This window comes from Macrotis lagotis, chromosome X, assembly GCF_037893015.1.
Source record: "Macrotis lagotis isolate mMagLag1 chromosome X, bilby.v1.9.chrom.fasta, whole genome shotgun sequence".
In the NCBI taxonomy this organism is placed as follows: Eukaryota; Metazoa; Chordata; class Mammalia; order Peramelemorphia; family Peramelidae; genus Macrotis; species Macrotis lagotis.
Window position 1 is genome coordinate 44,515,547 of NC_133666.1, and position 26,954 is coordinate 44,542,500.

The following is a 26,954-nucleotide window of genomic DNA, read 5'->3' on the forward strand; positions in this document are numbered from 1 at the left end:
AATAATGGCTGAGGGTGGGAAGGTAGTATTGGGGGAAAAACGGATGAGAGAGAGACACTGAAAAAGGCAGCTTGAAGGAAGCAATTTCTTATAACTTGTTTTAGAGTTTATTAGCAGTGTTCTTTAACACAGATTTAAAGCTAAGAAGGAACCTCCACAAAATTACACGAGACATTCTTAGATGAGAGTATTGGGGTTAGACTAGTTTTAAAAATATTTACAAGAAAGCAGAGTGGTTAAGAACGCAGGAACTACGGATATGCCAATCCAGGCAAGTAGGGCTAGAATGGAATTGGTTCCAAGCCAAGAGAATAATATTTGCCTTATGACATTTATTTTATCTTTACTTCTGAAAGAGCTCTGGAGGGTTTAGTTTTAAGCTACTTTATTCCTATTATGAATAGGTCTCAGATTCTGAGTGGCAAAAGAACCCTTAGTGATTGGCTCAGATAGCTCATTTTGTAGAGGAGGAAACAGAAACGATGCCCTATGACACGTTGGAATCCAGTGGAGAGGAGAACCAAAAGCAGTCTTTGGCCAGTGGCAGCACCAAACTTTTAATTTGACAAACACATAGAAAAAGGTTACTGCCTGTCACTTGAACACATTCTCAAGTTCTACTCCAATGTTCCACTGATGAACTCAGTTTTCTGATAAGTATAAGGTTATTGATATTTTCTTAAGGACAAATGGAGGGGGGGATCAAAACAAGGTGTTTTTTTTCTACCACGAGGGCCCCATGTATAACCCCACTGCAAATATTAGTACGCTCCCATAGACCAAACTCCAGGTAATTGCTCCCAGGTGGCTCAGGAAAAGAAAGTGAGTCTGGTAGTCCCAACCCCACCTCATTGAAATCCAAGTTCCCTGTATCACCTCCAAGAATGAAGGACAACCAACTATCTTTCGATGTCACAAGCTCTTACCCCAAGATAATATGTAATTAAATAACTCATTAATACTACAGACAGCTCTATAACTGGTTTTTCTAGGGTGGAAGACAGTCCATGCTGAAGGCCACCCCATAAGTCAGACTTCTAGAGTAAAGTCCAGGTTTTGGGACCTTGAAATATACCTATTGTTAGCATTCTATTTCTCTATCACCCCTGACTACTGCAATTCCTAACCTTGCCTTATTTCAATTTTTCCAACTGCACCAGGTCATTTATTTCAAAGAAAGAAATATTCCAAATGGACTTTCTTAGGAGAATTGTTACCTTTGAATAAATACAAAGGAGCCAGTGGCTCCTGGGTTTTTTCATCACCTTTATCTTAGACACTTCCATTCCAGGAGGGTCTGGGCCAGTTATCTCATAGCAGACTTGAGTGAAATGTACCCCAATCACTTTTCAATGTATGTTTTTTCAGCCCAAAATACAAATCTTCCCCACCCAAAAAAAGCTCAAGCCACTAAGAAGCCAGTTGTTCCATAGATCGCGAGAAGAACTTTCCATCCCAATTAAGCAAAATGACAAGCATCTGAAATGTGTCTATGTGCATTTGCTGAGGACTTAGATCTTTGGAGTCTCTTGGGAAGGTTTCTCTGCAGATTGAGTCTGCAATGCTGAATATTTAACTAGGAAAAGACCAAAAAAGAGAAGTTAGAGACTGTATCAAAGAGAAGACCAGTGACATCACTTCTGTCAGAGAAGAACTAGGTACTATCTCTATACCCTGGCTAGAGCCCAATGAAAACTTGTATTATATCACAAAATATTAAGCCAATGTTTTCAAAAACAATGAAGTGTATTCAATTATTCTCCATAATTATTCATATTTTTAGTGAGGACAAGAGTATTCTTTTCTGACCTATTCCTCTCCCATGAAAGTCTCTGAATTATTAGTATATGTACATAACTTTAATCCAAAGAAATATTAACATGTAGTGGATCAGCTACATGCTCAATTTATTTTACTGATGGGATAATCTAATCCAATAGTTAGGTTTGCTTAGTTAGCAAACCAGTCACAAACATCTCACACTAAAGGAAGAAATTATCCCCTCAACTTTTCCAACAAGAACTAAGAGACATATTTGAAACCAAATAAGTGCCCACCTTGAGGTTCTTCAGTGCTCACACCTTCCAGACTTTGACCTTTGACATAATCTGTATTGACACCCTCTAAGGAGTACAAGAAAAGAGAATCAGTCTTGGCAACAACCAAATGTGAACAGCCATTTTCATATTCCTCTACTATAAAAAAAAAATTATGGCTTCTTTAGAACCTTCAGTTATCTAAGTAGTTTCAGATATATGAAGACAATGAGTAATCGATGTTAAATGCCTCAAATAGATTATTCAATGAAGTGGGTGTCCTATTTCAAAGAAATACATTCCAAATGACATCTCAGGCAGTGTCCAATGCTTGGTTTCCACAGCTGGGCATGCTTAGGCCAGAGCTGAAGCCAGATGGTAATATGAAAGAGGCATGGATGCAGTTCACTGGGAAATGATGACAAATCCTACAGTTAAAGGCTATCACTGAAAGAGCTGCTTTCAGATCTATCCTCATCCTTGCTTGTCAGCATCAAAAAGTTCTGTCCCCAAATCAGCCTTTTTCTACCATATCTGGCAAGAGGCTGTTATTTCCCAGTGATCCAGGTGGGAACCTGTACTTGTTGCCTTTTTTGGCCTCCAGCATAGAGGAAAGATGTCACAAAGTTTCCATGAAATGAAAGCAGCTCTGTAGGAAGAGGCCATATCCTACCTAGAGGTAAATATGGAGGCTGGGAGAAAAAAATTAGTGTTAAGTAGTATAACAAGTACATGGATATTGGAGATGACAAATGCCCTTAGAACCTTAGTCTGATTTTATTTGAAAAAGGCTGAAGGCAAATTCTTATCAAGTGGCCTTTTCCAGCACATGGAAAGGAAAATGGGATCTAATTTGTTGGAACTAGCCTTCAGTCCACTCCCCTGGAGCTGATGGCAGCTCAAGAAAGCATCATCTGGGCAGCAACATGGAATGCATGCTCCTCAAGTCAGGCTGATTTAGACTGTCAAGCTAAGCAAAATCCGTGGGCTCTTTCTGGTACCCGGGTGTTGCTTAAAGGAAGAAGCAAATAAAGTAGGCAGCCCCTTGGACAAAAGATTAACCTGTTCCCTTTCTCCCCTCAGTTCAGGGAGAATAGCAGTTCCAGTAGAGTTTGTTGTCTTCTAGAGAGAGGCAACTGTTAATGACTTTGGATGGCATCCAACACTGCCTTCCTCCATCAGCCCCTTACCTGGAAAGATATGGAAACCTCTTCCCAAAAGTGATCTCTCCTTGTCTCAACCCAAGCACACTTCATTCCAGGTGCGATGTTCCTTTCTTTCAAGCATCAAATGCTTTTCAAAGGATGATGGATAAAAAAAAAAAATGGCACAGGAAGAATGGGGTTGCAACAGATGAAATTGTGCTTTTAAAACAGGGAGGGGAGGGTGGAGCAGTGATGAAGCAGGAGAAAGAGAATCAAGAGCCAAAGCACCGTCTTTACCTTCACCCTCTGCAGCATCGGGGGATAAGGCATAAAACTTACAACCCTACAACAAAAACTCAAGACCACCATCAGCAAAATAGACTGAGTTCCCAAGAAAGTCACGGATGCACCCTTTTTACTCTGTGTCTGTCTATCCTCTATTTCTGTGTTCCTCTGGTTCCTGGGAGGCTAGTGATTTGTTTGGCTGTTAGGGTGCAGCACATGCTATGATTGCTAGTTGCAAATCTACCTCCAGAATTTGCATGTAAAGAGTCAATAATTTCCCTTCAAGGTGTTACTTTCACCATTTTTGCTAAAAGTTCATCTGTTCCCTCCTTCCTTCACTCTTACCAGGTTGTTGTCAGGACCCTGCCTTCGCCTTCCCAGGTCAGGTGTCCATGTCCACCTCAAGCTAACAGCCCTCTCCCAAGATGACTGACTATATGAGCTATCTGGAAGCAAAATAGGAAAAATGGCCCGGTATAGTCCCCGCTGCAAAATTTAAAGCCACTTAAACTCTTTGAAAAATCTACACTGCCCCAGAGAGCAATAGGAGCTAGAAAGACCGTCTAGCACTCAGCATTTATTGGAAAGATTTAGAACTCTTATCAAGGCAATGACCAATCACAATTCCAGGAATGATGACACGTGACACTTCCTGACAAAGTGATATGATAGACTTAGCATAAAGAATGAGGAAGGGGCAGGATATAGGAGAAAACTTTTCTGTTATTTGATTTAAAAGAAAAGTTTCAATACACTATGTCCACCATAGACCTGAGTGCTTAGTGGACACAAAAACCATTCTGGCACCTTTCTACATCACATCCCACACCCTTGTATGAGATTGTATCCACTCATTCTATGCTGAAACCATAAAATGCAGACTTTCTTTCTGACTAGAACAAACATCTGTTTTAAATGATTCACTGGGGTCTTTTCATTTGCATGTAAAATCAATAGTTGTCTTTGAAGGACAGCAACTTCCACAGCCTTATAGTATGCGCACTAAAAATTCACCAATTTGTGTTTCTTCTTTTGAGTAGACTTCACAAGAGGCCAGATCTGACTTCCTGACTCCCCCCAGTCCACTGGCAAAGATCCACGCTGTTGAAGAGCACTCTTCTGAGGATTCAATATATAGCCTGACCTCCAAAACTATAGGTAGTGATGGGACATAAAGACCCATTCCACATCTGGCAAGAGTATCAGTGAAATGCACATTTTGCTATTCTTTCTTATAACCTTGACATCTGTGCTATGGGGGCAGCTAGGTGACACAGTGGATAGACCACCAGCCCTGGAGTCAGGAGGACCCGAGTTCAAATTTGGCCTCAGACACTTAATTACCTAGCTGTGTGACCTTGGGCAAGTCACTTAACCTCACTGCATTGGCCCCCCCAAAAAAAATCTATGCTTATTTTTATTTATTTATTTTTTTTTTAGGATTAAGTGGCTTGCCCAAGGCCACACAGCTAGGTGATTATTAAGTGTCTGAGACCAGATTTGAACCCAGGTACTTCTGACTGCAAGGCCAGTGCTTATATCTTTTGATAAACCCTGAGTGAACAGATAACTTATGTGTTAGGATCCCCTTTCACAAGGTGCAAGAAAAAATACATTCTTCTCCAGTCTCTAATACAATATCATATGGAAGACAAAGAACTATGACGATGTAATGGTTTTCTGGTAACATCCACCACAGTTTTGAGGTCAAGTCTAACTATTAATATCTTTATCTATATATCTCTCTTGGGTACACTCTCACTTTCACTCTCTATATATAAAATCTTTCTCTAAGGTTCATTTCCATAGATATTCTTGAAAATTATTTGAGACATTAAAAAATACAAAAGTAGATCAATGGAACTGATTTGACAAGGAAAAATCAGAAAGTAAACGCAAAAACTCTAAAAACATAACAGTCTGATAGAAATTAGGTTTAAAAATCCACACTTTATACCAAACCACAATAAACTCAAAACAGATATATGTTCTAAATATGAAGGTCACGCTTTAAAAAAAATTAGAAATCAACATGGTCCGATACCTTTCACAGCTATAAGTTCTTAAAATAAGAGACAGAGGAGATAATAAAAATAAATCAGGTAATTCCAATTACATAAAATTGAAAAGCTTTTGTACAAAAATAATGAAATCATAATTAAAAAGCTACACGAAGGAAATATGAAAGAGGGATATACTAAGATCATGGGCTTAATGCACACAGCTAACTAAGCCAGCAACATGGGACATCCAGAGCTGATGTCAGATTTAGCCTTTTACATAGCTGCCCAAGCCAGCAATATAAAGATCACCAAAATCAGGGTGTAGACATAATTCTCTCACCCAAGTACAAAAGCACAGGCCCCAAGAGCTCCCAACAAGACAGCAACACCAAGTTTCCCAGAGAAGATTGTTGGAAGAAACATTAAACAAAACAATAAAGAGCTATTACGAGACTAGAAATTCCCAAGCCACAAACCCAGAAAAGGTAAATAACTCCAAAACATCTATATGAGTAAAACTTCCAAGAAAACCACAGCTTGCCAACAAGATCAACTAGAATTCCTAAAAGAAATAATAAAAGAGTTAAGAATGACGTTATAATTCTAGGTATTATATACCTGTACAAATGCACAGAAATGGGAGATGAATATGAAATTTTAGAAACTACAAATAGATCAGTTAGACTGAGATTTGTAAGGAAGAGAACAGGAAGCAAAGTTCTGAAAAGTCCATTGGGGACTTTAAATACTGAAGTGGAAAGTTGATATTTTATCCTAGAGAGCTAGTAAGGTCTTTGTCAGTGTAGTGCCACAGTTAGACATTGCTTTAAGAAAATTATTGCTTGAACTATATCTATCTATCTACACACACACACACACACACACACACAAAATATAATTAGGAGACCACAGCAATATTCCAGAATATAATTATGGGCCTGAACTAGGGTGCTGACTGTGTGAGGAGAGAAGGGATAGCCTGATAAGGGAGATGTAAGGGGAGAAGAAAGGGGACAAAGGAGAGAGAGGAACAGAGGGGGAGGGAGAAGAAGAAGGAGGAGGAAAAGGAGGAGAAAGAGGAGAGAAAAATATCTCTATATTCATCCAGGGTATTCCTGTGAAAATCTGAGAGCCCTTTCTTTACCTTTTTAACCTATCTTCCTCTGACATTTTCTTCTCCCTGTAACCCACTTTGTAATCTATCATAGGAAATATGGTATTTCCCTTGTTTAAAAAAAATTGACTTCTTTTGGTTTGAATAATAAAGCTATACTTTAAAGGCATCAAATCCTGCCAATCCTGTCTTTGCAACATTTTTATATGAAGCCATTCCTATTACCTATAGTGCAGTCTCCACCCTTTTCATCTCAAGCCGAGGTTATTATAATAAATTTCTAACTAAAAAAAAAAAAAGAATGATGTTATAAGTGAAATAAGCAATAGAAGAAAGGTTTAGGGAAGAAATAAGAGTTATGGAGAAGAGACTTGGAAAGAGAATTAAAAAGCTTAGAAATGTTACTTCAGTAACCAATTCTCTGAAAAATTAGAATAGCCCAAATAGAAGTTAACTTCACAAAACAGAAATATTAAAACAAAGAGAAAAGATTTTTTTAAATGGGAGAAACAGAAAAACTATCATACTGGAAACAAATGACCTAGAAAACAGATAATTTATTAAACACTGGACTATCTAAAAACTATTACAAAAAAGGTGGGGGATGGGGGGCCACAACCCTATACATTGTGTTCAGGAAATCATGAAAGAAAATTGCCCAACTCTTAACCTTATGGGGGGGGGGGGGCCTAGGTGGCGCAGTGGATAAAGCACCAGCCCTGGAGTCAGGAGTGCCTGGGTTCAAATCCAATCTCAGACACTTAATAATTACCTAGCTGTGTGGCCTTGGGCAAGCCACTTAACCCCATTGCCTTGCAAAACAAAACAAAAAAACCTTATGGGGCAAAGTAAACACAGAAAGAATGCACTGGTCCTACCCTAAAAAAAACCCAAAATGAAAAAATTCAGGAACATCCTAACCAATTCCTTTCTGGTTGGTTGAAGAAAAGAATTAGTGCAAGCAACCAGAAATAAGCAGCTCAAGTATTGAAACAAGCACAGGTTCACACAAGACTTGACAGCTGTCACTATGAAGGAGCGAACAAAATATTTGAAAAGGCAAAAGTTATGGGCTTTTAACCAAAAATTACTTATTCAGCAAAACTGAGTAATACAGTATTTCCAAGCCTTCCTGGTAAAAAAGAAAATCAGTCAATTAATCAGTAAACATTTATTAAGCGGTTACTATGTGCCAGGCACTGTGCTAAGTGCTGGAAACTTTGAAGTGTGAATCAAGAGAAATAAAAAGTGAGCAACAGGAGAAAACTTGAATAGGGATGAGATGTCTGCATTCTGATGTGAGGTGGAGGAAGGTACAGACTTCCCCTGAGAAGCTTAGTATCAGCTAGGGTCAGAGAGGGAATTAAAGAAGATGAAGGACTGGGATTAACCTTTATTTTGGTGTGATGATTTTAAATAAAAGGGAAGGGGCAAAGGGATATTCTAAGGCAGGAATAGGGGGAGGGGGCAGCACAGTACCTCGGAGAAAGAGGAGAAATATATATACGAATAGAAATATATGAAGTATATGAAATAGAGTAGGAGTTAGATATAGTTGAGAGATAAAGGTATAGACAAAAAGTAGTAAAGACAAATGTAGACATAAAGATGAGAAATTGTGATGTAAAGAGGAAGAAACAGATGTGAAGATGTACGTCTATCAGGCAGGGACTGCTTTTGTTTTTCTTTGTATATCTAACACCAAGTAAATGCTTAACAAATGCTTGGTGACTGAGATGGTGATAAAAACTGGGGATAGAGAGAGATCGAAAGAAACAGAGATACAGAGAAAGACACATGTAAATAGAGATAGCTAGCTAGAGAGTATTTCAATTGAGAAAAAGAGACAATGAGAGAGACAGGAAAAAGGGATAGCAAGAAAATTTCATAGAAATCTAAATACCTAAGAACCTAGACTTACAGACTGAAAGACCCAAGTCTAAAGCACTATGGCTTGAGGTGTAGGTTGAAGTTTCTTGTAGGTCTTACAGTCTAATATTTAACAAACAATATAGGTAGAACCTAAGGATCTAGAGACTTAAGAAACTTACAGAATCAAGGAATTAAATTCCTAGACTTGTAATCTTAGAAACCTGGATACCTCAACTCAGATCTGGTTAACTTTAGATCCCCAGAAAACCAAAGACTAGGTACAAGACTATTAAAGTCTAAGTCCTAGGGGCAGGTGGCATAGTGGATAAAGCACCAGCCCTGGAGTCAGGAGTACCTGAGTTCAAATCCAGTCTCAGACACTTAATAATTACCTAGCTGTGTGGCCTTGGGCAAGTCACTTAACCCCATTGCCTTGCAAAAAAACCCAAACAAACCAAACATCAAAGGTCCTTTCGCCTTGTTATTGGTCCTTGCCTAAATATCCTTTAAAATTATAAAAACATCAGGTGGAACAAGTGTGACTTGGCTTTGCCTGCTGAGACAATCTTTCAACTTGTCACTAGGCGATTTAAGTAAACAACTGAAAAAATGCCTTTTCATTTAGACATGCATACAATGTGGCTATAATATAATGAAACTGATTTACTAGACATTAGAACCTATACAACCAACTGAATACCAATCAGTTGCCAACTATTACCAATTTTACTTCAAAATCTTTGTCCGCTCCACTCTCACAAATACTTTCCTACTTCTTGCTGATGACCTCCTATCACAACTACTGCAGTAGCCTTCTAATCTGCACATTTTGGCTGGATGTCAGGAAAAATTTCCTAACAATTAAAAGTGTGCAAAAGTGGGATGATTGGGCACAAGAGGTAGTCTATCTCCCCCATCCTTGGAGTTCTTGAACCATAAGCTTGAGGACACTCATCAAGATGCCTTTGTACTCCAGTTAGAACCATTAAATTCTGTGAATCACCAACTACACTCTTCTCAATAAGAGAATTCACAGATCTTGCAATCTGGCCTGCCACGTTCACTCAGCAAGACTCCTTGCCACTACAGCATCCTCTAGATCTGACCACATATCCCGTCACTATACTTTCGAGGACCTTGAGCAATGCCTTCTAATCTGTCAATGGATCTTGGGCATTGCCACTCAACCTAAGGGCCCACAAACCCTGGTGCTCGATGTAACCTGCAGCTTGAGCTCTCCTCCTCCCATCACAGGGCAAACTCCTGGAAGGTAGTAATGGTCTAGCTTCTCTACTGGAATTTCCTGGGGTATGCTAAGTGCTTTATTAATCATCTTCTCAGAATTAACCTTCCTTCCAATGTCAAGTTTTTCCCTTTTCTAATCTAATCCTCTTATAATGACAAAATTCTTTCTTTTTTTTAAAGGTTTTTGCAAGGCAAATGGGGTTAAGTGGCTTGCCCAAGGCCACACAGCTAGGTAATTATTAAGTGTCTGAGGCCGGATTTGAACTCGGGTCCTCCTGACTCCAGGGCCGGTGCTCTATCCACTGTGCCACCTAGCCTCCCCAAAATTATTTTTCTAAACCACAGGTCTGCTAATGTCAATCTCATACTCAAAGTAAAGTGGTTGTATTACTTTTAGGATCAAATACAAACTCCTCTGTTTAGCATTTCAAACCCTTAGTCATGTTGTGAAAGGAAAAACAGACCAAAAAAAGACAAAAAGAAAGTAAAGACAAAGTCTGTCTGGCTCTGCACTCAGACTCCATCAGTTCTTTCTCTGGAAATAGACAGCTCTTTTAGATCCTATTCCAAGTACTTTCCAATCTCATCCCAACAAACCTTTCCAGGTCTAGCAGACACAAGAGCAGTCTTACTGTTTTTCACAGGTAAAACTTCAGTCTCCAGTTCAGTGCCTTTTGCCTGTGCACAGAAAACACTCTCTCCTCACCAGTTACTTTGAAGGCTTTGCTTCCATGAAGTTTTCCCAATTTTTCCCAGTGGCTAAGGTCTTCACTCTCAAAATTACCTTATATTTACTTTGCATATGTACCTGTATATGTAAAGTGTGGGTGATGTCTTTTTAAGTGAAGTAGAATTGCACAATCATCCACCTCACTCTCTTCCAAAGTCATCATGGTCCAGTGGCAAGACAGAGTCAAGACAACTGGTAATGGCTGCAGATACAGTGGAGGACCTTGGCATCTGATATCTAACCCAAGTGCTCCACAGCACCTGCTTCAGCTGCCTTCATGGTCCTTGGAACAGTGTTCTATCTGTTCATTCCACCAGTGGAAGACTTCACATGCTTGGGTAGACACCCCCCACAACTCACCAATGAGTTTGAGACTCCCTCGGTTACCCTCAACCTGGTTTAGTCCTCCTGACAAAATGGTTTACCAGGGTGAGGCCGCTGTGCATGCTACAGCTTCTTGGAGCCACAGGTGAGAGTTAGGTGGCTCAGGGGGACATCAAAGGTGGAAAGCAGCCCTGAGAAGGGCTCAGCAGCCCTCACACCAGAGGTACCAGTCTTCCTTGAACACACCCTACACCCCAGAACACAGGTCTGTATACTATATTTGTAGATCTGATCAAGGCCTTTGATACTGTCAGTCATAAGGACTTATGCAAAATTGTATCAAAATTTGGCTGCCCAGAGGAGTTCATCAGTATTGTACATCAGTTCCACGTTGGCCTGCTTGCCCGGGTTCTGGATAGTGGACGATGCTCTCAAGATTTCCCAGTCAAATGAGGCTGGGTCCATTGCTCCCATACTTTGTAGCATGATGTTTTAGTCATGTTTATCATATGTCTTCACTGAGGATGAACATGGCATCAAGGTCAGTTACCACACTGATGGCAAATTCTTCAACTTAAAAAGGCTATAAGCCAAGACCAAAGTGAAGGAAGAGTTGGTACATAATCTTCTGTTTGCAGATGGTTGTGACCTCAGTGTAGCCTCTGAAGCTGAGAGTAACCAAGAACGGATTGATTCTCTGCTTTTGACTTAACAATTAACAAAAAAAAACTCAGATGCTCCATCAGCCAGCACCACACCATTCATAAGTGGGACCATCAGTACAGCTAATGAAAAAGTTTTAATATTGTGGAGTTCACTTAGCATTATGGGAGAGAAGAGGTATTAAATTGTCTACCAAACTGAAGGTCTACAGAGTCACTGTGCCAACCTCATTGCTGCATACCTATGAAACCTGGACAGTCTACCAGCTCCATAACAGGAAACTAAATCACTTCCATTTAAATTGACTTAGGAAGATTCTGAAGATCACCTGGCAGGAGAAGGTACCAGACACTGCCTCGAGCTGAACTGCCAAGCATTCCAACACTACTACAAGAGAGTGCAACTACAGTGGGCTACTCACATTGTTAGAATGCCAGATGTACACTTGCCAAAAAAAATATTTTATGGAGAATTCCTACAGGGCAAGCACTCACAAGAGGGTCATCAGAAGAAGCGACACAAGGATAGCCTGAAGGTCTCTCTTAAGAACTTTGGGATTGATTGGGCAACATGGGAGACACTGGTCCCTGGACCGCCCAAGCATGGCATGGCCTCACCAGTGAGGGGGTTGTGCTCTATGAGGAAGGCAGAATGGAAGCAGCTCAGAGGAAATAGGATATACCTAAGTTTAGGAGTAAATATCTCAGGTGCACACGTGGACTATCTGTGCCCGACCTGTGCTGGAGCATTCCCAGTTCCTAATGGGCTGAGCAGCCCCAATCACATACCCTATAACTCACCTCTAACACAGTGATGTCACTTTGATCTTCTTCAGTAATTTAGGACAAGAACCAACCAACCTGTAGTGTGCTGCACGCAGTCTCCCGCCCCAAAAGAATGGAAGCTCTTTGAGGGTAGAGACTGTTCCAGTTTTGTCACTCTATCCCAATGCTGGATGTCTGCTTGCCTGGTACCAACTGCACTTATACTAAATAAAAATGAAATCACAGCAGAGGGAAAGAAGGGTTTCTCTGTACCCTCTCTGGCTATTTCTGCTAAGCTCACACTTAGGTGGCACAGTGCTATCTATGACTGATTACCAAAAGTTTATTCAGCACAAGACCCAGACTTCTCAGTTCTGGCCTTCAACCTACAGCCTGTATAGTCAGAAAGAAAAACAACAGCAAACTGCCACTGAGGCAGTCTCAACTGTAGTTGCCAAAATACAAGCGCACACACCTGGCCCGCACCTTCAGATTCCCAAAGATGGAAAGTGTAAGCCCAAGCCCAAAGGCCCGTGGCTAATTTAGTGTGCTCTTCTAACATCCTGGAAATTCACCTAGAAGCTGGAGAAATTCAGCTCCAGGCCAGGCTCAAGAGCAGGAGTGGGAGGGTGCAGTAGAGTAAGACCTGGTGGGAGCTGTCCCAAGTTCTACCTCCCAACAGGGAACCTGAGGAAGGAGGAAGGAAAGAAGGGAGGGAAGAGTCCCTCACAGCTGCATATACCAAGTATACATCTGAGGTCACAAACTCATGAGATAGGAAGGCTCTAATCCCCTCCAAAGATGGAAGGCCCCACCCTCCCACACCCATTGAAAATAGAAGATCATCAACAACTATGATATTTATATACAACTGTTCAAAAGCCCATTAATTACATAAAGCAGGTTCAACCTGTAGATGTAAAAGCTGAAAACTGAGCTTTTTTTAAGGGAGGAAAAACGCATTCTACTGCTTACTTCTCTAAACATTATTTGCTAGTCCCATACCTTAAAAAGCAACTGCAAAACTTCCAAGAAAACCTGGCTGCAGGAGACACTGGATGAGCTCTCCATGGATTTCTGAGCACTCTTGACCTTAGCAGAACAGTGAACCCAAAGACTATCCTCTCCTAAGGGAGCATTCATTACAACAGAAATCCATGGATAAGGGTTCCAGTACCATCAGCAAACCAGCTAGTTCTAGGTTTCTTCCCAAGTTCCTATCATCACCGGCAAAGGAGATTGCTTCTCTCCCACAGTTCAGAGTTTAAAAAAACCAGTTCTAGTTCTTCTCTTAGAATAGACTGGTATTGGTATTCCACTACTCTACTCCAAACAAGGAAGCCAGGGTCAGTGACAGAGTCATGTGCCCAACTCAGACCTTTCTCCTCTGTGCCAATGCCTACTTTACCCATGTGACTTGGACTTGCCCAGAAGCCACAGTTCCACTGCCTCCCACGAATAACTGGGATCCAAAAGGTTCTTCTGCTGTACATAGAACCACAGATTTTCAGAGCTGGAGGGGACCTCCAAAAGTCAGCACATCAAGTCCCTTCTCTAAAAGAAAGTCTACTGTAAACATCTCATCCACAACCTTTCCAGTTATTATCTTAGTGGGACAAAAGTTCTTCTTTGAGTCTACACCGGCTTTTCATTTGTTAGTGGTTTGGCCTTGTTCCCCTCATTCTCCCTGGAAGACAAGCAACCACGACCGTCCCATTCACAGCATTACATACTCATTAGAAAGAAAAGGGTAAAGAGTGAGGATCCAGTAGAAAAGAGAATCATCTTCAATCACTTACCTTGAATGTTAAAACAAAATTTCTTTTGTTGATAGGAAATATAACTGGAGACTGCTCCAATGAGTGCCATTGCAAGGGCACTGGCTATGCCAGCAATTGTCCCAGTTTCTGCTACTGTTCCTGCCAAAGGAAAAATGGAAAGAGGCAGAGAGAGATGAGATGAGGTAAGGCAGAGAGACCACAGAAATCCACCACACCAAAGTCTGGTTTTCTTTCCCTACTGATACCAAATCATATGAACACATTGCTTGGTGATGAAGGTCGACTTCAGCAAAGACTTGGATTCAAACTCTTGGGATATCTAGTTCAAATCACACCTGAAAAAGAATTCCCATTTACACCACACACACACACACACACACACACACACACACACACTGCTGATAGAAGACTTCCAGGGAAAGGAGACTCCCAGAGCAACCTTTTCCAATTGGGGAAAAGTTAAATGGTCAAGAAGTTTTTTCTTCCAAACCTCAACCTGACCAAGTAGACTTAATACTAATCCCTACCTCTGACCAACTAAAGTCATCCTTCAATATTCGAGGATTCCACATTGACGGTTTTGGTTATTCACAGGCTGGCCACTGATAATTAAATGGAAATTTTTGAAGATTTGCAGCATACTGAAGAAAACACAAACCATGACACATGTATGTAAAGAAAACTAAAAAAAATTTTTAGTAACTCATAAAGGTATAAACTATATATTAATCTATTTTATCATTTACTACCATTAGGCTACACAAATTTGTTATATAAACAATTAACTTTTATAAAACTTTCAGTGCACTAAAGAACTATGAGTCATTCTTTTGGGGAACACCTCCTCTTTGTCTACCATTCAGACTTAGTCACATGATGTTGCTTCTTGTATTTCCATCTTTGTGTATCTTTTGTTTTTCATAGAAAGAAATACAAGAAGCAATTACTGTAGCTACACCAGCAGTATGTTGTTTTATTTGTTTTGTACATTAAACAAATTTGATCAGAATTATTAGAGATAAAAGGTTTGGTTAGTAAGACCTACTGTTATTCATGGTTTTTCACATTCACCAGGGTTCTTTATTACTAATCCCCATGAATGTCAAAAAATGACTGTATATTTGATACAACTATAGGCTTAACACTAAATTCATCTGAATTAAATATCTATATTTTTAAATGTCACTGTATTTTCCAAGTACTTTTTACTTTTTCCAAAGTGTAACCATTTCAACAAACCTGTGAGATAAGACAGTTAATAGTTACAACTTAAGCCATTTAATAGTTGGGTGACCCTCGGCAAGTCACTTACCATTTCTGGAACTAATTTACTCCTCTGTTACCTCTTAAAGTTGCTGTGACAATCAAAGGAGGTAACATATGTAAACTGTTTTTCAAACTTTAAAAACCTACTCAAATATTTTCAAACATATCAGTTATTATTATTAATAACATTACTGCTTTATAAGAGGAAGAAACAGGCACCAAGAGTTGAGCAGCTAAATTAAGGTCACATGGCTAGTGGCAAATCGAGTCTACTGACTGGAGGTCTAGTCCTCTTTCCAGTGGACCAAGAAGTAAATAGTCCTCACCCTTAAGGAGGCATCTTTTAATCGAGTTCAACACATATTTGAGATCACACACATAATTTGGAAGAAGGGATGCCTCGGGGTCCAGCTGAGTAATGACTTGACATGTACTGCCCAACAGAGTAGCACCTAGATCAGAGCTTCACCACCTTTTTTTGTGGTCATGGACCCCTCTTTAGAATTTTGTTTTTAAATGCATAAGATAAAAAATGTAGGTTTATAAATGAGACCAATTATATTGAAATACATATCAAAATATTTAAAAAATAAACAAGTTAGTGGATTGCTGGGTAAGAACTTGTGATCTAAACATATAGTAACTTACCAGTTCCAGGGTCATCATTGTTATCATACCTGCCATCACCTAGAAAAGACATGTAATAATTAGGGTCTGATTGGACTCTCAAAACTCAGTTGCTACTCCCTCCCTCCAACATACAAGCATATGGGTTGATGGAAAACCATACTTCTAATTATCTTTGACACAGTCCTTTCCCTAAGCCAGCAGAGCCTAATAGATTGTGACCCAATCAAAGGCTCATGATATCAGAGATTTGGAGTTGGAAAAGATCTCCAGAATCATCTAATTAAATCTGCACATTAGTTCAGACAGGGCGATGACATCCAGAAAAGTGCTTTTCTCATGATCCAAAAAGCTAACAGGTAGCAAAAGTGGGAATAAACCCAGGGCTTCCTGCACTGTCTCTACTATATTCATGCTATCAACTAAGGATTTTCTCATCCCTGGAACACAAAAAATCCCAGTCTTCCAGGTGACTGAAAACTCTGGGTTCTGACTTTCATGATTTTAAGTTTTTGATAAAACAACATAGGCAAAGTTTACACAGTACAAAAAGGCCACTGTGGCAATTAGAAGAAAGAAGATCTAACTGGTAGTGATAATTTTTGAGGCAAAGAAAAACACATTGGTACTGAGATGACACAAGTCAGTCAAGAGCCCTATTCAAATTGACATTCTAGTAATGCAGATAGGCTAGTGCAGTCTCTTATACAGAGAGGAAATATTTATCGGGTGGTCTTCTACACTTGAAACCAAGTGATTAGTTGGGGGGGCAGGGAGGGGAACACTCCTTTCCCCAGGAAAACACTCTGACCTATTTAACTACTCAAGATAGTTCTTAAAAGACAACTCAATTCATTAGTTAATGAAAAATCAAGAATTAAGTCTGAGAACTTTTGAGTCAGCTTCAGGCAGGGAACAATACCTGGAAAATTTTGGCTATTCAGGGAGCAAGAGGGCACCCAGAGCTACTTCACTTTTTTTCACTCTCCAGAGTGACCCACTGATCGACAACCCACTAATTGCTCCAGTCCTCAAAACAGCTATTAACTGTGAGGAGGTAGGTAAGAATACCATCTCTTCCTCATCCAACAAAACTCAGAACCTGAGGATCCTGGATTCTTAGAAGTTAGCTTTCACTTTATTCTTTCTGGAACTGAGCCACTGTGGCATTTCCTGGTTACTGCAAGACATGCCACCTAAACACTGGCCCTATACTTTCTCCCACTGAAATTTAAACTTCTGTCACTGGGACCCTTAGCTCTGTAGTAAGCTTGTCTAGGATCAGGTCACTTTTTTTACAAAGCAATGGAGTTAAGTGACTTGCCTCAGGTCACACAGCTAAACAATTTTTTTAAATTATTTTTTTAAATTATTTTTAGGGGAGGTTTTTGTTTTTTGTTTTTTGTTTTTAGTTTTTGCTAGGCAATGGGGTTAAGTGGCTTGCCCAAGGCCACACAGCTAGGTAATTATTAAGTGTCTTAGACTGGATTTGAACCCAGGTCCTCCTGCCTCCAGGGCCGGTGCTTTATCCACTATGTCACCTAGCTGCCCCTGATAAAGGCAACTTCTTGATCATCTCTAAACTATACAGTCTGCATTTTGGCTTACATCTCCCCAGCTTCTGCTTCCAAATTAGCTTGGTCTATGCATGTTGTCTGTCTGTCTGTCTGTCTGTCTGTCTGTCTCTCTCTCATGTAGTCTTTAGCTATTAAGTCAAGTGTTTCAAGGGAGGGGGTTGTCCTTTGCTTGTTTTTGTATCCACAAGTTTGGACATAGAACCGTGGAAGAACTAAGCATTTCATAGACACCTTTTTCTTCCTATCTACTACTATTCAAGTCAAATTCAAACTCCTTAGTCCAACAGCCCAGACTCTACCATAGGACTCCTCAGTCCTATTCCCTAACTGCTCCCCCTTTCAATGGGCTTCCAAAGTTCCAACCCAGATGGATTATACAGCGCCTCCACCCTGAGCCCCACCCCAGTGCACAGTCTTGTCTTCATGCCTTTGCACGTGCTCATATTCTTGAGATGCCTTCTCCTATCCAGCTACTAAAATCCAACACAATATTAAAAATACTGCTCAAATGACAAGAAAAATAACACCCATTTCTCTGGCACTTTAACTTTTAGAAAGAACTTTCCCTCACAAAATCCCTGCCAAGTAGATAGCATAAATACCATTAGTTTCCTTTTAAAGATACAAAAATAAACTCACAGGGGCAGCTAGGTGGCATAGTGAGTACAGTCCTAGACCTGGAATCAGGTAGTTTAAAAACAGCTTATACAGATTCTAGCTATGTGATCCTAGACAAGTCATTTCACCTGTTTGCCTCAGTTTCCTCATCCACAAAATGGACATAATAACAGAACTGTGATAAAGATCAAATGAGATAATATTTGTAAGGTTCTTAGTAGACACTAGATAAATGCTAGCTATTATATATATTATTATTACCAAGTGATTGGCCAAAGGCCACAGAACTAGTTGCATCAGAGCTGGATTAGAATTCAGATCTTCTAAACACTGTACTATATAACCCAATGAAATTTGTCTCTGTTAACACCCAAGAACTCAGCTAACACGTGGCTTATTATTCTCCTGTGCATTTTTGTCTTTTGACTTTTTAGAACTGGACAAATTAAACAAATCAAAATTCAACATAGATCATTGGGGGGGGGGGCACGTGGGGTAGAAACCTAGATTGCATCCATACCTATTAGAAGAGGAAACTCAAAATTGATGGTCTTCTGCTATATACTTCCTATCCTTGCCTGCTCTCTAAGTCTACCATGGTTCACTCACAAAATTGTTTCAGAGAATGAAAGAATTGGAAAGGGCAACAAAAATCATCTGGTCTGTCCCATATCTTCCCATTTTATAGAAAGTAAAAACTGAGGGGGTGGCTAGGTGACACGGTGGATAGAGCACTGGCCCTGGAATCAGGAGGACCTGAGTTCAAATCCAGCCTCAGTCATTTAATAATTACCTATCTGTGTGACCTTGGGCAAGCCACTTAACCCCACTGCCTTGCAAAAAAGACTAAAAAGAAAAAAGAAAAAAAAGTAAAAACTGAGACCTAGTATAAAGCAACAACTCAACCAAGTATCACACACTGAGTCACTGACCCCAGATTCCTGACTCCCAATCTAGAGTTTTCCCACTCCATTACATCACATATGAGAGATATGAAGAACCCTCTCTCAGAACAACAGTAACATGTGATGTGGAAACAAAGTAATGACTGACAGAGTGCTTTCCGAGGGGGGGGTGGGGGGAGGGAAGCAAGATTGGGGGGAAAATTGTAAAACTCAAATAATACCTTTAATAAAAATTAATTTAAAAAAACAATAACACGTAAGAGTTGATATTTCTATGGTACTTTGAATTGAATTGAAATGTGCTTTGTAGGGGCGGCTAGGTGGCGTAGTGGATAAAGCACCAGCCTTGGAGTCAGGAGTACCTGGGTTCAAATCCGGTCTCAGACACTTAATAATTACCAACTGTGTGGCCTTGGGCAAGCCACTTAATCCCGTTTGCCTTGCAAAAACCTAAAAAAAAAAAAAAATGCTTTGCCTACTTTATCATACATAAATCTCACAACTAGGATGTAAGAAAGGTTCTATAAGTATCTTATGAATGAGGAAGTCAAGGTCAAGGAAGCCAATAGGTACAATTCCTTACCTAGCATTGGCTAGATTCAAATCTAAGGTGGCTAGATTCAAATCCAAGGTTTGCTAATTCCAAATCCCGAGTTTTCTGTACTATGTGCCTCTGCTTCTCTAGCAGCAGAAGGGCCAATCACTACTGCCTTTTATTTGGCTCCCTTGATATGCTATGGCTGTGGAGCCTAAAGTGAGCCTGGATGAACAAAAGGAGGCTCACAACTTTAGCACACTTGAAAATGAAATGGGGAGAGCTGCAAATGCTCACTGATGACTCCACAAGTGATTCTTTGTGCTCCCATTGAACCCTCAGCAGGATGGCTTGGATGCTGCAAGGACCATGCCAAAGAGGTCTCCAAAGAGGAAAACACTATAGGAATGCTGTTTGTGCTTATCAGAAGAGGCAAGCAGCACAAAGAGAAGGGAATAAACAGTTACTAAGCCAAGCACATGCTAAGCACTTTATAAATATTACCTCAAGTGATCCTCTCAATAGCCCCTGGGAAGTCAGGGCTATTTTTATCCGTTTTACAACTGAGGAAATTGAGACACACAGGTTAAGTGATTTGCCCAGGGTGACACAACTAGGAAGTGTCAGTGCCAGGTTTTCCTAACTCCATACCTAACACACTAACCATTTTATCACCTAACTGCCTCTACTTGAGCTTGTCAAAGATAAGCTACTCCACTGGGAAATTGAGGCCCAGCAAGTTCCCAAAGATTGAGGGTTCCAAATGTTCCTCAGGTAGATTATGAGTTTAGTTCAGTGAAAAAGCAAGTTTTATATTTTCTCCAAGCAAGTTTTATATCTTCTCCAATAAAGTATCACTTGGTTACTGAGATGTGTGGGGGAAAAAAACATGCAAATTGCCCCCACCAGCAGAAGCACCCCATTCATAGCCAACACATCTGTTAATCTAACAACAGGGTATGAGACTAATTACGAAAAGTTCTATTTGAGGACTAACGGTAGGAAAGGATTCCTGGTTCGCTCCATCAAGTCTATATGAGACAAAAATAGATTGTGACTTAAAGGTTCCCATTTGAATCTAGCCATATATGTATGTATGTATGTATGTATGTATGTGTGTATATATATATATATATATATCCTGCTTTAACCTTAAGTACCCAAAATATATGCAAAATTTTATGCTGCAAACTCCAGGAATAATCTCAGATATAAGTCAAAAATATTGTACAGATATCATGTATATGAGAGAATATTTCTATCTCTTCAGAAGAGGAACAGTTTAGGTTTTTATTCTGCTACATTCATAATGAAAAATACACATGACAAACTTCATTTGACCCTAAAATTTAAACAGATTTTTCTGACAAGAGAAAAAAAAAGCAACCCACAAAAACAATAAAAACAAAAAATGCAAATAAAATAATAATGATAATTTGAAATAACTATAATTAAAGAATCAATCCCACAGAAAAGAAAAACAAATGTCCCTCCCTTCCTGGCAGGAGCAGAGTTCTGCGTAATGCTTGCACTCAAAGTCACTCCCTAGGTTGTTTTTGTTACAAAGGAGAGGTTCAGTCCAGGTGGGATGTTTCTAGTGTCACTTCTCAGTCCTTTTCCCAGTATCTTCTTCAACGAGCCACACCTCCTCACCTAAAGGTCTGCCCCATCTGAGCAGGGATCATGTGTAGAACATGCCATACAATCTTCCCTTTCCTGCTTCCCCTATCAGGATGTAAGAAAAGTGGGTCGATACAAAAGATCCTAACCAAAAATATTGAGGAAGACAGGGGATGAAAGTCAAAGAAGCTATATTCTGTCCTGCTCTATCCTGAGAAGTAGAGGGCAGTCTATGAGACTAGGACAGTAATTTGAATTCTCCAGCCCCCCCAATTTCATGAAACTATTATTTAAAAGAATCAATCGATCAAAAAGCTTCTATCCAGTGTTTCCTATATGACCAGCATCATGCCATTGGACCAAGAACAGGGGGCACAAGGAGGAGTCAAAACTCCAAAGTTGGCCCTCCTCAGAAGGCACTTCCAACTATCTGAGAAAAAGAACATGGAAATAAAGAAGAACATGTAGGCTATACATGGAGCAGGCATAGGAAGAGTTTCTTCAGAAAGCAGCTTAGGAAGTCAAATAGAAAAAGTCTGGAAAAAGAAGAAAGTCAGGTTGTTCAGGGCCTTGCATGCCAAAGAAAAGCATATGAAAACAGGAGCTGACAAGGTCCAAATTAACTTTGAGGAAAATCACATTGGCAGGTGAACAGAAAATGAACTGGAGGATGAGGCAAGGCAAGGAGATGATTTAGGAGGTTACTGCCAGTCCTGAACAAGGATGAAGGCTATGTGAATCATGCTACAAGGACATATTCAAGAGATTTTGTAAAGGTAGAGAAACAGCAGGTTTGAGCAACAGATTAGATATATAGGAGTGAAAATGAGGGGTTGAGGAAAATAACCAGGTGGCCAGCTTGAGTTGATAGAAACACTGACAGTAACAGAGAAATAGAAATGAGTGGTCGATTTTGGAGGTAAATGCTGTTTGAGATGCTCATTGGATAGCCACTCCAAAATGGATGAAATGAATTCAGTGATGTGTGGAATCATCTACATGGAAAGAATTGAAAAGATGAGACAGCCAAGTAATATTATAAAGAGAAAAGAGAGAGGGACCAGGCTAGAACCTTGGAGAACTTCCATAATTAGTGGGCATGACAAAAATGACAAAAGAGCAAAGGACCCTAAGAAGGCAGCTGGACAGATAAGGAAGAGTAGTGAATAGGAAAAGGCGATCGGCAGGAAAGATGAAGACTAAGAAAAGCCCCTTAGATTGGTCAATTAAAAGATCAATGATAAGAGAGCAATACTGGTTAAATTACAAGGTTGGGAGCCAGTTCAGAAAGCAGAAAAGAGAGAGCACAAATTACTCTGACAAGGCATTCAGCTGAGAAGAAAGATAAAGAATAAAAGTGGGAATGGAAGGATCAAGGGAAATTTTTTTGAGAATAGGAGATAATCAGATATTTGGAGACAGGAAACAGGAAGACACTGAAGAAAAGAATGAGGAGAGAGAGAGGGAGGGAGGGAGAAGAATGAGGAGGGAGGGAGGGAGGGAGGGGGAGAGGGAGGGAGGGGGGAGGGAGGGAGGGAGGGAGAGAGAGAGAGAGAGAGAGAGAGAGAGAGAGAGAGAGAGAGAGAGAGAGAGAAGACAGGCTAGAGGCAAAGAAGCTGGCCTTAGCAAGCAAAAAGTGGGTCTCAACATCAAAAAGAAGAGTGAAAGGAAGCTTTGCAAATGAGTTGGAGGGGAGGATATGCCAGAGAAGGTTTGATGAGCTACAAGATTTTGAATAGCTCCTCTTGTGAGTGGAATGGAGAAACAATTAGAAAGGACTGAAAGGAATGCCCTAAGGGCTCAAGGTGAGATTAGAACTACAAATTCAGAAGGAACCCAATCATTACATTTTTATGACTCACAACTCACTTTAGTAGCACAAAAATATAAAAATGCTATACAACATAGGTAATGTTATTTTGTGATTTTCAAAAGTCAACATTCAGCTCACAGAGATGCTTCTATTTGAGTTTGACACCACTGCTGGAAAGTGAAACTGGATCACCAAGGTGTCAGAATTAGAAAAGGAGAAAAGTCAGAGTAGTGATAAGGGCCTAGGATAGTAATGAGGTAAAAGGTAAATCAGATAAAGGAATTTCAGAGTTTATCAATGTAGGAGCAGAACTTTTTTGAGTAATGGTGAGATCAAGGTTAAGACCATTTCTTTGTGTGTACAAGAGGGAGGAGAGACAGAGAGACAGACAGAGATAGAGATAGAGTCAGCACACTGAAATCTCATGCTATGAGGGAAGAAGCAGAGGTGATCGAGAAACTAAATTCATTTAAAAAGGAAGGAAAACAAGCTGGCAGTTAAGAATATAGGTAAACAAAACCAGGATTTAAATTTCATTGGTCCTCAAAGTAAGAAAGGTTCCTATAAGATGATGATGGGGAAGGGGAGGAGAAGGGGAGATTTGGAAGTAGTAATAGGGAGAAAGCAGCATTCTGACTCCCCACCAGTGAGTCAGCAAAACAAGAGAAAACATTGAGGAGAGGGAGAGGAGAGAGAGAGGGAGGGAGGGAGGGAGGGGGAGGGAGGGAGGGAGGGGGGGGGGGAGGGAGGGAGAGAGAGAGAGAGAGAGAGAGAGAGAGAGAGAGAGAGAGAAAGTCTGAGATAAAAAGTTTGTTAATAATAGGGGGTGTTTCAGGGAACAATGTAGCAAAGTCAAGTAGGTAAATAGTACAGCAGGTGGGTTGAAATGAGATGGGGAAAGGATTGATTCTTTAGAAGCTGGGGTTTGGGGTCACCGGGATAACAAGAGTAAAAAGGGATAGCAAAGAGTAAAAAGGTATAGCAAGGGGCAGCTAGGTGGTACAGTGGATAGCACACCAGACCTGGAGTCAGGATGACCTGAGTTCAAATATGACCTCAGACACTTAATAATTATCTAGCTGTGTGACCTTGGGCAAGTCACTTAACCCCAATGCCCGGTGAAAACCACAAAAAAGAAAAAGGTATAGAAGTTTAGTGAGCATCATGAAATGAGTCCAGAAACAGTATAATGAACAGATGGCTATAGCATGTAGAAAAAGATAGAAATCCAATGACAGATTGAATGGTTCAAGGATATTCCTCAAATTCCTCAACTCATAGAAGGTGGTACTAGGTAAGAAGAGTCTTCCATGAGGAGTTGGGGCGCCTGGTCAGGAGACCTAGGACCTCCCTAGGAATACTAAATCATCAACTGAATGAGTTGCTACGTCCTGTTAAATGTCTCACTAAATCTCTTACTGATCTTTCTTTCCATTCATGTCATAGCCAGCCAAATGTAAGCCCACCCAACCTTGCACCTGGACTGGTCCAACAGGCTCCTAACTAATCTCCCTGCTTTCAGCATTTCCTATATCCTATCCCTAGAATGCATGTGTATCCAACTCCCCAATGGACACCTGTAGATGTCGCAAGTCAACATGTCTAATCTGATCTCACTATCTTTCCTTTACTTAACAACATCTCAATCACAGACCCCAACCTCAATGTCATTCTGGATTCCTCAATCTCATGCCTCACCCTACAGAATCTGTTGCCAACATCTGTTGATTCCGCCTCCATTAACATCTCCCTTAGACATTCTCCTCCCAAGCCTCTGACACTACATATCCCAATGATCACAATTACCTCTGGTTAGTCTCCTTGCCTTGAATCTCCCCCAAATCTCTCCCCACTATAATCCATTCTCTGTGCGGTTGGAAAATTAACTTTCCATAAGTGCAGTTGTGACCATGTTACCCACTCCTCATCACTACACTTCAACATCTCCCTAGTAACCCAAGTGAGTTTTTTTTATATTTACTCTCCAATTCAATGGAAACAGTCTCTGTTATTCCACATACAAAACACTCTATCTCCCAACTCCAGTCATTCTCACTGGCTATCCTTCATTTCTACCTCCAGGTTTTCTGGGCTTCCTTCAAGTCTAAGCTAAAAATCTCACCTTCAAAGCCTTTTCACTGGTCCTTAATATCAGTGCTTTCCTTCTAGGAATTAGTTTTCTACTTAGTCCTGTGTATACCTTGTTTCTACAGTCTCTTCTATGCTGACTGCTAATTGGATTGTAAGATCCAAGAGGGTAGAGACTGTTGTAACTTTCTTTGTATCGCCAGCACATATGACAGGGACAAACACAAAGTAGGCCTTCCTGAATCCTGGACTCCTATCGATGATTACGTTCTCCAACGTTCTTCCCTTTCTGATCCGAATTGTTAGCACTCCCTATCCTTGAAATTGCTTGGCATTTACTTGATATTCATTTTTCTTTGATAATGGTATTTCTCCACAGAAAATCAGCTTCCTGATAGCAGGAGTATTCTCTTTGCTGGCTTTGCATATTAGCACAGCATCACACGTAGCTGGCACTTAAGAAATGCTTGTTGAATGAATAAATTCTATATGAAAGACCCCATGGCCCCTTCTCCTTCTTTCTGGAGCAAAATGTTTACCTAATAAAAAGCCACATGGGGGTCTAACCCAAGAGCAAGAACATATAGAGGGCAAACATAGACACAGACACAGACACAGACATGAACAAGAGAAGATGAGTGCTACACACCGGTCCAGGAAGAGACAAGCAGAACCCAGTGCTGATGGACAAAAGTCAAATACACAGAGGTAGACACGTGTGTGGGTGGATGGAGCAGGGCAAAGGTCTCCTCCTCTCTGTGATGGAGGTCTCTCCATGAATTCTCCTTTCACATGGAGGGTTTGTTGTTTTGGGGTTTTTTAGAGGTTTGGGGTTTTTTTATGAGGGGGAGGGAAGCAACAGATCACTGAGCAAGGGGACTGGAGGAGAAAGTGAGAGCAAGAGGGAATGAGAGTGTACAAGCACACAGTACTGTACAGTAAAGTTCACATAGGTAGGTTTTTAGAATACAAATTTCTTTTAGAATTCTTTACATAAGCTTCAATTTGTGTAACACAATTTACATTAAGTGGGACTGTATGCTTTCTTATCTTTTTCCTGTCAAAAGCAGGCCCATTATCCTACAAGGAAAGGTTCAAACCTTGCATAGGTAAAGGGGGAGTATACCAAGAAAGGAATATGACAGAAAAACAAAAATATAAGTTACTCTAAAAGAAGGAAAAAAATCAACCCCACCAAACTCCCTTGGCTTGACTGACAATGCTAAAATCTGACTATATGATCAGATTCCCATTCTTGATTTTCTTTCTCCTCTCCCCAGTCCCTAAATGATTAATCTTATTACCACACCAAGACCCAGAGCCCACTAATATGGATCCATCACCTGAAATCAATCCTTCACCAAAAATGCAGGTCATTTTACTTTGGCCCATTGTTTCATTTTAATTTCTTATTCCTCAGACCAGGTATTCAATTCATATCAAAATGTACTTCTACTTGAAAGCTGGGATAGTAAGGAAAAACAACATTGACCTCCCAAGAAGCTAATGATATCCCCCACAAAGAGATGCCCCAACACAATAGATTTTTCCTCGTAGAATGTTGCTACTATGAAAATAATTGCCCAACATGATGTTCTACCTAGTCAAATTCTCACAAAACTAAAGAATAACATTATGTCAGGGGTAGGTGTATGTAATTCAGTTGAAAAAGTCAAAATGCGTACCTCCTCTACCTTTATCAGGCTTATAGCCATCCGCAATAACATCGTCTAGATCCTTATCCGTTAGTCCTGGAAAAGAGAAAAAGAACAGAGCAGTCACCGAAAGCCAGATTCTCAATATACTGCTGATTGTTACTGTCAAATTGCCACAACAATCTAATAAAAATAACAAAAATACAAACTTGGGGTAGGAAATAGTTTTAAAAGCTTCTCTTTCAAATGATGAAAAAGGGTAAAAACATCACTTGTACAAAAATATTC

General features: G+C 40.2%; 1 protein-coding gene across 2 annotated transcripts in view; it reads right to left on the bottom strand.

The window, feature by feature from the left end:
- Positions 1–84: 84 nt before the first annotated feature.
- Positions 85–26,954, bottom strand: part of CD99L2 (CD99 molecule like 2) — a 117,708-nt gene continuing 90,838 nt past the window's right edge. Inside the window, exons 7-11 of one of the 2 annotated variants that reach the window (XM_074200618.1) lie at positions 26,697–26,762; positions 15,877–15,915; positions 13,981–14,100; positions 2,058–2,123; positions 85–1,576 (exon numbers count right to left, since the gene is read on the bottom strand). In XM_074200618.1, coding sequence (XP_074056719.1) covers positions 1,512–1,576; positions 2,058–2,123; positions 13,981–14,100; positions 15,877–15,915; positions 26,697–26,762 — 356 coding nt within the window. In that variant the 3' untranslated portion in view covers positions 85–1,511. The other variant, XM_074200619.1, reaches the window with a different exon arrangement.